This window comes from Diplotaxodon limnothrissa, linkage group LG23 (assembly GCF_057381915.1).
Source record: "Diplotaxodon limnothrissa isolate DT_005_m linkage group LG23, D_limnothrissa_male_GT1.1, whole genome shotgun sequence".
NCBI classification, from domain to species: domain Eukaryota; kingdom Metazoa; phylum Chordata; class Actinopteri; order Cichliformes; family Cichlidae; genus Diplotaxodon; species Diplotaxodon limnothrissa.
This window is the reverse complement of record NC_140617.1, coordinates 11,080,044-11,093,533: the sequence shown is the minus strand read 5'-3', so window position 1 is coordinate 11,093,533 and position 13,490 is coordinate 11,080,044. Positions and strand designations below refer to the sequence as shown.

The window sequence follows — 13,490 nt, the reverse complement described above, 5'->3', positions numbered from 1 at the left end:
ATACAAGACAGATAAAAACTTTATAAGATTTATATATATCTTTTCCATATGGGTTGGACTGGAACAAACGACCAACCTTCCAATTAGTGGATGACTGACTCTGCCTCCTGGGTTACAGCCATCTGACCAGGATCACCCCTGAACACCTCCCAGGAGAAGTGTTTGGGTCATGTCCTTCCAGGAAGAGGCCCCAGGACAGACCCAGGATTACATCGCTCCAGCATATCCTGCATGGATGGCTGGTTATGCTGCTTTACTTTAAATTACGACTGAAAACTATATTAAAAAATAAATATATGTATATGTGTATATATATGTGTGTGTGTGTGTGTGTGTGTGTGTGTGTGTGTGTGTGTGTGTGTGTGTGTGTGTCATTATTTATATACCTAATAAAGCTGTGATAGTTTGAGTTTTTGTGTTTGCTGCTCTCTGAGTGTTCTCACACTCAATGATGGGGGGGTCTTGGGGGTCTCGGGGCCTCCCTGGCAGTCTGCGCGTGCCGCAGGTCTGCAGGAGGAGAGTAAACAGTTCCCACGCTGGTCTGCTGCCGGTCTGAAGTGACACACTGCCACACTTTCCCACGCACGCGAGAGCCTCCTTAAAGCGCGAGGGGGAGGGGGAGCGCGCGTCAGCTCTCTGGGCACGAGGCGGGCGGGCCGCGGGATGAGGATCATGTGTAGTCCACGCGCCGAAACTAGGTTAGAGCGAACCGCGCAGCAGAGAGGAGCAGAGCGCAGAGCAGGCCTGGAGTTTCCCGCAAACAGAACGCACATAGCGGAGGCGTGCTGTCACACACTTGCGGGTTACGGATTCATATGAGGAGTCGTTGTTGTGACGGTTTCCAGTGTGGAGCGAGTAAGTGCGCGTTGCTGTCACAGTTCCTTGGCTTCATTTCCACGCGGACATTTATGACCCCAACAGTCGGTTAGACCCACGGCAGACATGAGAGGTGAGGTTTCTTTTCTTACTGTGGAAAACGTGACTTTTGGGTGTATTTGCATGTTTGTTCGTGCGCTAGCGGCCGCAGAAAGTTTCCGACTACGCGCAGCTGATCGGACGTGAAGTTACCAGCTGTCACTTCAAAGACTGCCAGGCTCGTTTGCACACTTTTGACACAAAGAGTGAAAAATATAATTTTAAAAAGAGGGTCGTGTTAAACATAGATTATGGCCGTGAGCGCGGATCCGAGCAGGGATTCGTGATTAGAGGAAATCTAATCGGCGAGCGGCTCCGGTTATGTAAGAGGCAGGGAGGAGGAGGAGGAGAGCGGAGTGATTCGTGGCTGCACAAAAACCTGCAGCCAGGATTGTTTACGTTATTTCCAGCATCAGCTCTCAGTGATTATTAACCTTCCTACTGTTTATACTTACAGACACGCTTTAGAAGTAGTTTTACTGTTAACATGTTAGAGCTGCCTGCTGTGTGATACAGTTTACTACTACTACTAATAATAATAATGATAATAATATGGAGGTTGTTTGAGTTTCTCTTTTGTCCCGGTGTTTCCTATAATTCATAAATCAGAGAGTTTTGTGTTTTCAGACTCGGTTTTTCTGTGAAAGAGAGAGAGGAGGTGCTCCATTGACCTAGTTCTGTCATTGAGGATTACGGCGCGTGCGTGAGTGCGCGTGCGTGTACACCGATACTGTTGTCAGACTAATAAAACACAGTCGATCATTTCCTTCAGGGATGTTTTCATCGGATGGGAGCTGAGCTGGGACAGCCTGCTGTCTTTAAAGTTTCAGTTTTCTTCAAAGTTGCAGATAAAATAATGGGACACAAACGCGTCTCCTCCTCTCATGTGCGTGTTGTGTTTGGAGTTGACTTTGCCCGTTTCAAATGGCTTTTGCGATGCTGGACCATCATGCACACCGCTGTGACAGGCAGGATATGGACACAGCAGGGTTACAAGACACAGCCACTCACAACACAAATGTAAGCTAGATCTTAAAGTGCACTTGAATTTGGCCTTTTCCAGAGTCATGAGTGTAACTGAGTTTGAGGCGGGTGGGTGCAGAGAGTTTCATACTCGGTGCCGCTGCATTTGAGCTCAGTTACCCGCCCCCCAATCAAAGGCACGGTGGCAGTAAAGAGGGACGCCGTCTCTGCTGTCCAAGGACACTGCTGTGCTGAGCTCAGCATCAAAGCCACTATCTGTGGGCTGTGCAGCCTTGGGGAAGTTCACAGCAAGTTACTGTATGTGTCAAGGTGCCCTTTGTGTCTGACAACTGCATGCTAAGATTCCAGTCCTCTTATCTAAAGCTTTAACTCTTCGTGTAACCTGCAGGCTGCTGTGTGAGCACAGTGTGACAGCTCTGTGTGTGTTATGACTGCACTTCATTCTGCAGTCACTGTGTTAAAAATATCATTTTGTTCTCTTTAACATTTGTTTAGAGTAAAAAGTATCATAATCCATTATCATTTGATAGGTGTGCTAATACACGATAAGCATTTCTGTGAAAGCAGATAACAGACATGCGAACAGACGTAAAGAGATTTTAATTCAAGGTGACTGTGATTGTTTCTGCACAGTCCTGAATTTGTTCCTGCTGTTTGCAGCAGCGAGCGCGATTACATGCTGGGAAGCGAATTCCTCAGTCCGTCTTTGCTTGTGTTGCACAGGCCCACTTGGGTTTGAGCTTGGAGTAGCGCGCACACACACACACACAGCCAGCTGAATGCACTTTATCTTTTCTGATCAATGGTGCGGGATTACAGAGACCCGCTTTCTCGGCAGACGCAGCACTGTGCTCAGCATATAATTATTTAATACAAGGCAAACAAAAAAGTAGAATGAAGGCGTGCAAATATTTATATTAAGGCAATCACTTTAAATGTTTAATTGTTAGCAGTGTAATACAGCCAGTGTAAAAACGTGAAGAGAAACACCCTTTTAATCTGGCGAGGCTGACGTGTGCAGACAGGCTTGTGTACGGCACATTGTGTATATGCACTGACGTGGCTGGCTTCCAGTGATAGGCTGGTTATACTTCAAGCCAGATGTGTCTCATTACATTTGTCTGAAAATCTGAGATAATTAGAAGAAAAAGTGTACTGTGGGAGTGTGACATCCTCTGTGTGCAATAAAATGTTTCATTTCACCGCAGATCAATCTATTACGCTTGCAGCACATTTTTAAAATGTTCGGGGTTAGTGTCAGGCCACACTGTGCTCCATAGGTAGGTCAGTGGGAGGAGAAGAAGAGAAAAGGCAATCATTACTCCTCATCTACCGGAGCTGTACAGAAAACAGGTGGCCACTGGGGCCCTCAATGGGAAACCTGTAGAAAGTGGGTAATTGAATAACCTGGCTGCAGCAAGCTCTTCAATGGCAACCAGTCCTCATGCTATGTTGCACAAAACCATATGCCGTGCTATACCACGCATGCCCCGGATACCCGTTCGATTATGGGTTAAGTGTACAATATGTCAGGTAAATGTAAAGTCTAGGGCAAATAGGACCTTGGACGGTATTTGATTAGCTGGGATAAGAGGGCAAAGTCTGCCTCGCTCACTGTTTACAGCGCTGACAAAGAAAGAAGTGTTGAGTAACTGGCACAAAAGAGACTTTTACATGAAAACCTCTTTGAATTGGAAGGTTTCAAAGGCCGTAAACCTGATGGAAGAATAATTCTTTTTGAATTGGAGGTTCCAACAGGTAGCACAGCCACAGGTAGCACAGCCTGTGAGGTAAAAGTTTACATATTTGAGCTCGATCAAGCTTCACTTATACAGCTGGTGTCAGTTAGTACTGAAGCCACTGATCACTGAGCTAATATTAGGTTCTAATGTGACTGTGTCTAAAAACACACAGATTTCTGGGCTTAAACATACAATCTGGCATTGAAACAAAGAGGAGTTTCTTTGTTTGGTCCTGGAACAAAAATGAATGCTGAGAAATAAACAGGGCGAGAATAAAGACGCTCTTGTTCAGACCCGTCCTGCACAGCAACATGTTTACGAATCACAGCAGCGTGTGTTAGCCTTTAGGGCTCGGCATGATTAATCTACAGGCTGGTATTTACACAAAATCAAGTGTACTTATGTGCAGCATTTTAGTTTATGCAACATTTATTGGTTTATTTGGCAAAGAGCCCCTGAGAGCAGGGGAAATCTCTGCACAGCCACTCTGCACCAGGGTAAAAATAGGTTTATGGCCAAGCTCAAAGTCAGATGCGATTTCACTCAAACACCTGACATGCTGTAACAAGTTAAGACCTACTATTTGCTGCGTCTGCCTGCGTTTTACTGTACGACATGCTGCTGGAAATAAGTTGGATATTTGTGTCTTCAGTCTAGTCTCCTTCTATAATCAAATGTTACACCCTTGTCTTTCTAAACCAGAAGCAGGAATCCACCCCGCCTGTACTTAAAGACCGAGTCAGATCTGATTCCACCTTAAAACCTGCCAGAAGCAGGATTGTGTTCCTTGCAGGCTGCCAGCGCAGGCGCCTCCCCTCCACTGAATGGGAAACTGTGTCAGTGGAGCAGCTCTTGTTTGCTGAGCTTGGCTGTGCCGCTCAGCTGACTGGCAGGTGAGGCTGCGACTCACAGGCCTGACTTCTCCCTCGAAAGCCAATAGGAGCGCAGGAGGGTGTGGGACTTTCGTCACACTGTTGCCGGGACAACCACCTTTGAATGAGTTAGTTCGTGGAATGCAGCCAGATGCAGTTATATAACAGGCTGAAGGGCGGGGTAAGGCTCTGAGGGGGGAGCGATAAAGGGAGCAGTGGAGAATGGGACTTTTTTTTTTCCATTGCCTTTTATTTATTTATATCCCACACTTACGTTTCAGTGTCTAGCTCGTTCTAGATAAACCAGATCCTTAAAGATATGTCACCTGTGCTGCACACAAAACTTCTCTATAAGGCAAAAATAAGGGGAAATTAATGAGGCAATAAGTCAAGATTTGCAGGATGTCAGTCACCGATCCGTCTAATTTAGCCTCAGTGTGTGACGCAGGTCTCTCCCCACGCAGAGTGACTCATGAAATTTATTGGTTGTGAGTGGTTTAAATCAGCCCCTTCAGAAAACAGCAATTTTCTCAAAAGCTCTGAAGACCAGTTAAATCCTTTTGTGTGATTTACCGGTTACCTAATGCCCCTTGTGACCCAGCAAAGGTGGTTTAGTGGATTGTTTGGTGCGCCTGAGAGCCCTAGAAAAATGGGATTTTGCACACAGCATACACGGCGACAGTCAGCGTGGCAGTAATAGCTGCTGTTTACCCGCTAACATTGTGTTCAACCTGGAGGAAAAGCTACAGAGCAAGAAAGAGCTGTGAAACTTTATAACCCAGGGCCTCAGCTAATGCAATTGACCTGCTATTCTGGGCTCGAAGGAGGCCCGGCTACTTAGATAAACAACATAATGAAAAGAACAGCCTGTTCCTCGGTAAGAAGGCTCAGGCTTTCAGTGAACTCCACGGGTGTACTGTGTACGTTTCTTTTGTGTTCCTTCTCCTCCTAACATAATCACAAATGTGTCTCATCTTCATCCGCTGCATTTCAAATATCGTGCCGCAAAGATGATGCAATGCCAGTTTCTGTGAGGAAAAGTGCGCCAAAAAGTCTCCTATGCACGGCCGCCACTCGATCTCAAAAAGCTGAGCGTTATGTCAGCCTGGAGTAAAGGCCTGACAATACCTGCATTCAGCATGACTGCCCTAAAAAGCAGACTCTGTTCTGGGTTTTCTGCAGAGGATTGAATCCGCTTTCATTTTCATTGAAACTTACTGATATTTTTATTATAAATGTGACCAATTCGATTTTGCCAGTAAAATCATAAAGAAAAAAATGTTTCTGACAGTTAAAAGCAGATATAAATAATTGATCAACTCTTGTTTTAATAAAAGGTCCAAAAAATATTGAGAAACGCCGCGAGCAGAGCAACAGGTTTGCTGAAAACAGGTTAATGTTTCAGGCGTCGCCCCCGCTGAGAGATTTTAACGATGAACGAGTGATGGATTACGTCCTTTTTTATGTTTTGTGTTTTATGTGTACTCTGTATAAATTGTATCATATTTCTGTTATTGTCACATTTGTTCTGATGAATCTGTACCTGTGAATGTGGATTTCATAGTTTCTCGTTTTTCTGCACTTGTCTCTCTCTGCAGCTCAAATAGAAGTCATTCCCTGTAAAATCTGTGGGGACAAATCATCAGGGATTCACTATGGTGTCATCACCTGTGAAGGCTGCAAGGTGAGCAACATTCATCAGCAGTTGGTTTAAAAACAGGAAGAGCTGATCTTTAGAAAGTGTCGATGCGTTTTGTCAGATGCGCCCCTCACGTCTGCTTTTGTTTGCAGGGTTTCTTTCGGCGCAGCCAGCAGAACAATGCCATGTACTCGTGCTCGCGACAGAGGAACTGCCTAATCGACCGGACCAACCGTAACCGCTGTCAACACTGCAGGCTGCAGAAGTGTCTCGCTCTGGGCATGAGCCGCGATGGTGAGTTCGCTTACAAGATCTGTATTTAATTCACTCCAGTTTTCGCCCATCACAGTGGTGAGACGCTAACGCTTGTTTTACCGAGACCTTTAAATGTTTCGTTTTTCCCCACTGCAGCTGTAAAGTTTGGTCGAATGTCCAAAAAGCAGCGTGACAGCCTGTACGCAGAGGTCCAGAAGCACCAGCAGTCCCAGGAGTGCGGAGGGATTGGTTCCCGCGAGGAGAAGAGCGACACGGCTGACCATGGCCGTACCTACAGGAGAGGCTCCAGCGCCACGCTCAGCGATCTGGACGACATCACAACGCTGCCGGAGGGGCTGTTTTTTGACCTGCCGCTGACCCCGGACGATGGCGGAGGAGACTACTGTAACCTGGATATGATGGGAGGAAGTGCAGGCAGCGGCTCCTCCTCGCAGAGCTCCCCAGAGCAGACCAGCTTGGACTTTGGTGACGGAAACCACAGCATCAAGCATGAGTACCAGCTGCTGCATGACTCTGGACTCTTCTCACACGCCATCTTCAACCCGCTGCCTGACGGCTGCTCCCTGCTCGAGATAGGTCAGCATCAAACCCTCTAATAAGACGTTCATGAATATTAGAAACCTCTCGAATGCTCTTGCAAATCTAAAAACAGAAACTAAAGTAAGACTTTCTTTTGGTTCAGAGCGCGTTGCCCAGAATGTGGTCAAGTCCCACATCGAGACGAACCAGTACACCTCGGAGGAGCTCAAGAGAATGGCGTGGACCTTGTACAGCCCAGAAGAGACCCGCTCATACCAGACCAAGGTAAACTTTAGACAGATTATTGCTGACAAATTTGCTGCTGACCTAAACGAGTGCAGAGTCATTTTTGTGGGTTTTTTGTTGCTGCTGCGAGTCCAACTGTAAACTTGCAGAAGTTGGTGAAACTGTAAAACAGAGTAACACAACACAGCTGGTATCGTGCGCACCATTTCAGCCGCCGTTGTGCGTTTACATTGTTTTCCCTGGAAATCAGTCACACGGCCTCCGTGCAAATTGTGAAAGTCAGCGAGCGACTGTTTGTTGAGAAACAGTGAGACTTTATGACTTTATAATTAGCTAATCTGACACAGTGGGACAAAAATGATGTGCAGCGTGATTCCAGCTTGTTAATCCTACTCTGTAAACTCACACTGTCCTTTACAAGGTTATCAAAGGAATGCTTTCAGTTTTTACAAAGCGCAGAAATCAGAGGTACGACTTGTTGGAATGTTCCTTTCTTCGTTGTCGCTTTAATCTGAACATTCGTACAGGAAGGCCACAGATGGACACTGCAGATTCACACGAGATGCGTGAAATACTTTAAACCACACTGTACGACCGAAACCCCCCCCCCCCCAAAAAACTGTAACCATGCCAAACAACTTGTTTAATGTCTCATGTGTTGCTTTAATCCGATGGCCTTCCTGTGTTTGTCTTTCTCTTGCAGTCAGCTGAGGCGATTTGGCAACAGTGTGCCGTTCACATCACCAATGCAATCCAGTATGTGGTGGAGTTTGCTAAGCGCATCTCTGGCTTCATGGACCTCTGTCAGAATGATCAGATTATCCTCCTCAAAGCAGGTCAGTACATGACACACACAAACACAAACGCTTTATTTTAGCTCTCTCAGATCAGAACATCGCAGCTCAAAGTGGTCCCATTGCATTTTAAATCAATATAATTTATGTGTAGTTTTGTGTAAATCTAAATCTTCGCCTTTGTGTATTGTTGTAGTAGAGCATCTTTACTGGAAATGTTGTTGTTGTTATTAATGTGTCAGTCACATGTGGGATTATTTGAAAAATGAAATAAACCGAACATGTGACTGTGGTAACTGGTTTTATCGTGTTTGATCTCTGCTCAGTATGAATGTGTTTATCCTGAATGGCTTTTTGTTTGTGTCAATAGGCTGCATGGACGTCCTGCTCATCCGCATGTGTCGGGCCTACAACCCCATCAATAATACAATGCTCTTTGATGGAAAATTCTCCACTCCTCAGCTTTTCAAAGCTCTTGGTGAGTCCACACGTTTACGGTCTCTTCCTGGCTTGTTAGTTTTCTCTCCAAACAACTTTTATGAAGGGAAGAGCGGAGGATTTTAGGTCATTTTTAAATTGTTTACCGTTCTCATCACAGCCACTAGATTTTTGTTCTGATGCCATTTTTTTCCCTCTCTGTCCCCGAAGGCTGTGACGACCTTGTGAATGCGGTGTTTGACTTGGCTAAAAGCCTGAGCCGTATACAGATGTCTGACGAGGAGATTGCTCTTTTCAGTGCTGCTGTGCTGCTCTCGCCAGGTGAGATGACAGGAAATCACCCACTCACACATGCTAAACTGGTGTAACTGATATTCGGTGCGTCCGAGTACCACCTTGATGCTCTGGTTTTGTTTTTCTAATGCACGTAGAAGGGTCAGTACAGGTTTTCTGCCTGGGATCTGTAAACTTATAAACCTTTTTGTTGGGGATTGATTGCTTGATTGATTGAAGCTTCCCTGTTTTGTTTTTTTTACCTTAAAAATGAATGAACCTGTCCGGATGTCCTACAAATGTAGCATAAGAACTGTGTCTGCATGCTGGGTTTGAACAGGTTTCAATGCAGTTCAAATTTACCTCACAGTACTAGCGCTCACAAGATATTTATAAACCCCATAATTTGCTAAATGTTCTGGCACAAGCTGAAAACTACTGTTGGCCTTTTACCAAAGCATACTATTGATGAATGAATGATTCATCTTCACCCCTACCTTGCAGCCCGCCTACATCATCATTGTATCATAGTATAAAAGTGAAACTGAAACCATGGCGACTGTGGTTAAATTGTGGATGTTTAACAGTCAATAAAAGCTCACGTTTTGGAAAAAGGTGTGCAGTCCTGTAAAACACAGACAGTTATATATATATACTTTTTTTTTATAGCAAAACAATATAAAACTACTTGTAAAAAGCTTCATGTTTTGTTTATATGTAGTTACACATTTAAAACTTACTGGGTTCAGATCCAAACAATGACCCGATGTGACTGCCTTCTCTTTCAGACCGACCCTGGCTGACGGATGTTCAGAAGATCCAGAAGTTGCAGGAGAAGGTTTACGTGGCTCTGCAGCGCTGCTTACAGCGACAGGGAACATCAGAGGAGAAACTGGCTAAGGTACAAAGCCTGCTGCAGCTCCTGTATCACCATTATTTTGGCTAAAACACCCTAATATTTTAACATTTACTGGAAGTTGTGTCCACTTTAAATCCTTAATCTTTTCTACATTTCTCTTCTAGATGGTGTCTAAGCTTCCCACGATGAGGTCCATTTGCAACCTTCACATTGACAAACTGGAGTTTTTCCGTCTGGTTCACCCAGAGACGGCGTATACGTTCCCTCCTCTGTATAGGGAGGTTTTTGGCAGTGAACTCACCTTCCCAGACTCCACAGAGGGCTAGGGCTATTTAGCTAAGTGCTGTGAGTCATATAGTGACACTGAGGTGCAGGGAGAGGAAGATTCAAATGTGGCAACCAGCTGAAGGAACACCAGCCAGCAGCTCAATGACAATCCTGCATGCTACGCTTTAGCGCACACTCCTCTCACCTCTGGCTCTCACTGCTCTGCGAGCCAGTCCTTTAAACCTAACACGACAGGAAGTGCTGCTGGGTAATCCATGCACTTTACCTCCTTTTAGGGAGTTAAAGGAACTATTCAAAAGTAGCCTACGCTCTTTGTATTCTCAAAATTATTTTTCTATAAGACCTTAAACCTCTCGTTAGGTTGAGTTCTTTTCTAATAAATTGGACTCTCGCCGCTCTCACAGTTCCTGTAAGCTATTGTTGAATGTACCTCCCGTTCCCTGAACCATTCAGCACAGCCCTGCGCTTGATATAGAATGTACATACCTAAAATCCTCACCTACTTTGTGGAGATTTGCAGTAACGATGCCTGTTTCCATCGTCAGTCTAGTAACTGTTAATTGTTTCTTTAAGTATTTTTGGTAGCACCCATATTTTTTCAGTTTTCTAACATATGAACAAACTGTTTAAAGGGACCATGATCAAACTCTCGAGCAGACAGAGTTTTTAAACTGTGTGGGTCATGGGCGAACATTTAGCGTCTCTGTTGCCAAGCACTTGGAAAGTCTTGCACACGGAGTACAAAACTTAGCGTTTACGCTGAAAATGTCGTAGGTATTTTTATGAGCACACCCTCAGACACTGAGTGATCTCTCTATTTTTTTTTTTAATCTAATCAGTGACCTCAGTCCTATTACCTTTTCCCTTTGCGAATGCCACTTAGAGAGACGCACACAGAGCTATTGTGGGTCTTTCGGAGAGAGACAGGCTGTTGCTGAGATGTAAAAATGTAAACTAGCACTTACGAGTCCTCCTTAGAATCAAAAAATGACCTCTGGGCACGAGATGTTACGGGTTCGCGCTCATGCTAAACCAGTGAGAAACACTAAATAAACCCTCCCGCTGCCCAGAGTCCAGCCCCCGAGAGGTTATCGTGCCCCCCGGAGGATCCCCTCCTTACCGTCGCCACCCACAGGTTCAAAAGACTCGGGATTAAAGAAAGCTCTTGAATGTGACAGTTAGTGTATCACCACCAGTATGGTTGGAGGTAGGTGGATGGTGGTGTTAGAAGATTTCCTTTCTGCTCAGGTCCTCGCCGCTGTGGGGTCGGGCAGGCGTTCTGATCAGAGAATTCACCCTTCTGTTTCTTGTTCTCCACTCCTTTACTACCTCACCCTTTTCAAACACTACATGGCACAGCAAAGGGTTGACAGAGCCATCAGCTACCCCCCTGAGTTATTATTTCTGCTTCGTATTAGAAATCAGCAATTAGTGCTAAAATCTGAACACCAGTGCTAACTGTTTCAAAATGTACTGTGTTTTTGCTTAAAACTGGACAGGAAATGAGTGCAAATGACCTGCTGGATGTGCTTGCCCTGAGGACATCCTCTCCGATTGTCAGAGCAACTCATGCCCTTAGGTCCAGGAAGCCCGGGATAGATACAGATCTATCTTGAATCCTGGAGACGCACTCTGCAGACAGAGGGTGCGTCTTCATAGCTGGGGAATGTATTGGACTTGTGTAGAAACAAAGGAGCATCCATTCTGCCAATATCCTAAAAAGGCTGTGAAGAAATTGTAATTCTAAGTTCTATTTCGAGCATTTTTTAAGACAATCACGCGACAGATGTTGGATGTCTGCTTTTGTATAAAAATGTAAGCCAGGTTTGCTCTGCACTGCTGGGACAGTGCTCTTCACCATACACTATATTTTGTCAGCTAGTATGAAGGGGGTGTTACTGTTGTCTTGGTACTTAAGACAGAGGCATTGTGGGATTGTGCAATGTTGTCTTTCCCATCGTTCTCAGTACATTGAGCTGTTTTTTTGCCGTGTACTATAGCTAATATTTTCATAAGCACTTTGACTAAGTTGACCTTGCGGCACAGCAAGTAACGCTATTTATAATGTAATGTACCAAATACACAGCCACCTTCTTTTCAGATCGGCTGAAAATGGCCGAACGGCATTTAGAGATTGTAACAAAGTGCAATACTTTGTGCGTCGAGCCTGAAAACGCTAGACGCGCTAACTTCATAAGATTGAGTATATTTTGTGAGGTTGCAGGCCTAAAGTCTGTCCGGGGGGCAGTAGTTACGCTCTACACTCGCATTTCTGTTTAGAGTCACTCAGGGAGATAGCTGGGCTCTCTGTCCTACAGTGTCTGCAGTCAGTCTAGCTAGCAAGACACCTTGCACCAACATAGAAGACCTTTAAACCTTGATCACTGTGTACAGTACATGTTCTTGTGAATGTTTGATTACAGAAGTATCAAAGATTTTACCCCTGTCTAATATCATTATTGCAAAATGTTTTTTTTTGAGTTGTAGATTAAATAGGATATATATAAATATATATATCTACATATAAATATAAAAGATGGATTATAATCTCGGATTCTTGTGTTGGTTTTGTTGTGATCTTTCATTTCTAAATTTTTATCCTTTTATGTGCTTGTTTCTCATCGGTTTAGTGTCCTTTTGTCTTGGAGAGATGTAATTCTATTTTTTTTAAAGAGCGTTTTTAAACATGTCGCCCTAAACTTTCACTTTGTCATGATCCTTCTGTTTATATTTTCACTCTATTTTAAGATTATAACTATGAAATCAATATAGATTTTAATATGGAATAATTTATGACATGTCATGAATATAAAGCCCTTTAGGGTTTAACACAGTGAAGTGTTATTGCACAATGGTGATACTATATGTGGATTTAAGAATGTAATAAAAGTGTTTTTGCAATTAAAAAGAAAGTTTGTTGTGATTTTGTGTTTTGGTGACAAGCTGCTGGTAAGAAAATTGCTTCTTTGTTAAGTTTTTGGTTGGGTTGGTTGTTGGGTGGCTTAACAAACTAAACATTCTTCTGAAAATGCTCAGGTCCAAGGACTGGGCTCAAAGTAGCTGATGTGGAAAGAGAAGCTTTGAAAGCCGTGCAGGGGGCTGGAGAACTACAGCTGAAGACCAGTTTAAAAACTTTTAAAAAAGAAAGTCAACCTCCTTAGAAGCAAAATAGAAAGCAAAGTGCAATAATGTTTAAGAGGCATCTCCTCAGCTGTATTTCATGAGCTGGAAGATGTTTACACTGTTCTGTATTTTGTAGAGTAGGTGATGGAAAAATGTGCACCACAAACAAAGAACTGATATAATACAGAGCTTTACATAATGACCCAGGGTTTAATGTAGGCTGTAGGTCAAAGGGCACGACCAACGCACCAAACGTGCAGCAGAGAAATCATTAACAATTCCAACTTCCCAGTTATCCATGTTTAGATTTTGGCACGTCTTAATTCCTGTAACTCTCTGTCAGTCAACCCTGCCCATATGGAAAAGATATATATAAATCTTATAGAGTTTGTATCTGTCTTGTGTGAAACTTGTATGAAAAGCATATAAGTGTGAAAACAGATATAAGACCCCTTGAAAAATTATATAATGAAACTTGTGTCCCACCTGCAACTTGTCCGAAATTCAGCTATAAGGCTCCTG

The 13,490-nt window shown here is 44.0% G+C and overlaps 1 protein-coding gene across 1 annotated transcript; it reads left to right on the top strand.

Moving 5' to 3' along the window:
- Nucleotides 1-698: 698 nt before the first annotated feature.
- rorca (RAR-related orphan receptor C a) lies at nucleotides 699-12,553 on the top strand. Its single transcript, XM_085349020.1, has 10 exons — nucleotides 699-949; nucleotides 6,112-6,197; nucleotides 6,305-6,446; nucleotides 6,564-7,004; nucleotides 7,111-7,232; nucleotides 7,897-8,029; nucleotides 8,358-8,465; nucleotides 8,636-8,746; nucleotides 9,487-9,599; nucleotides 9,722-12,553. Exons 1-10 carry the CDS (start codon nucleotides 943-945, stop codon nucleotides 9,881-9,883), a joined length of 1,425 nt encoding a protein of 474 aa, XP_085205146.1. The 5' UTR covers nucleotides 699-942; the 3' UTR covers nucleotides 9,884-12,553.
- Nucleotides 12,554-13,490: the final 937 nt, after the last annotated feature.

Bases quoted from the DNA above. Each gene is read 5' to 3' on its own strand.
- rorca (XM_085349020.1), top strand. The intron at 6,447-6,563 runs GTGAGTTCGCTT...TCCCCACTGCAG, and splicing joins TCTGGGCATGAGCCGCGATG to CTGTAAAGTTTGGTCGAATG. The intron at 9,600-9,721 runs GTACAAAGCCTG...TTTCTCTTCTAG, and splicing joins CAGAGGAGAAACTGGCTAAG to ATGGTGTCTAAGCTTCCCAC.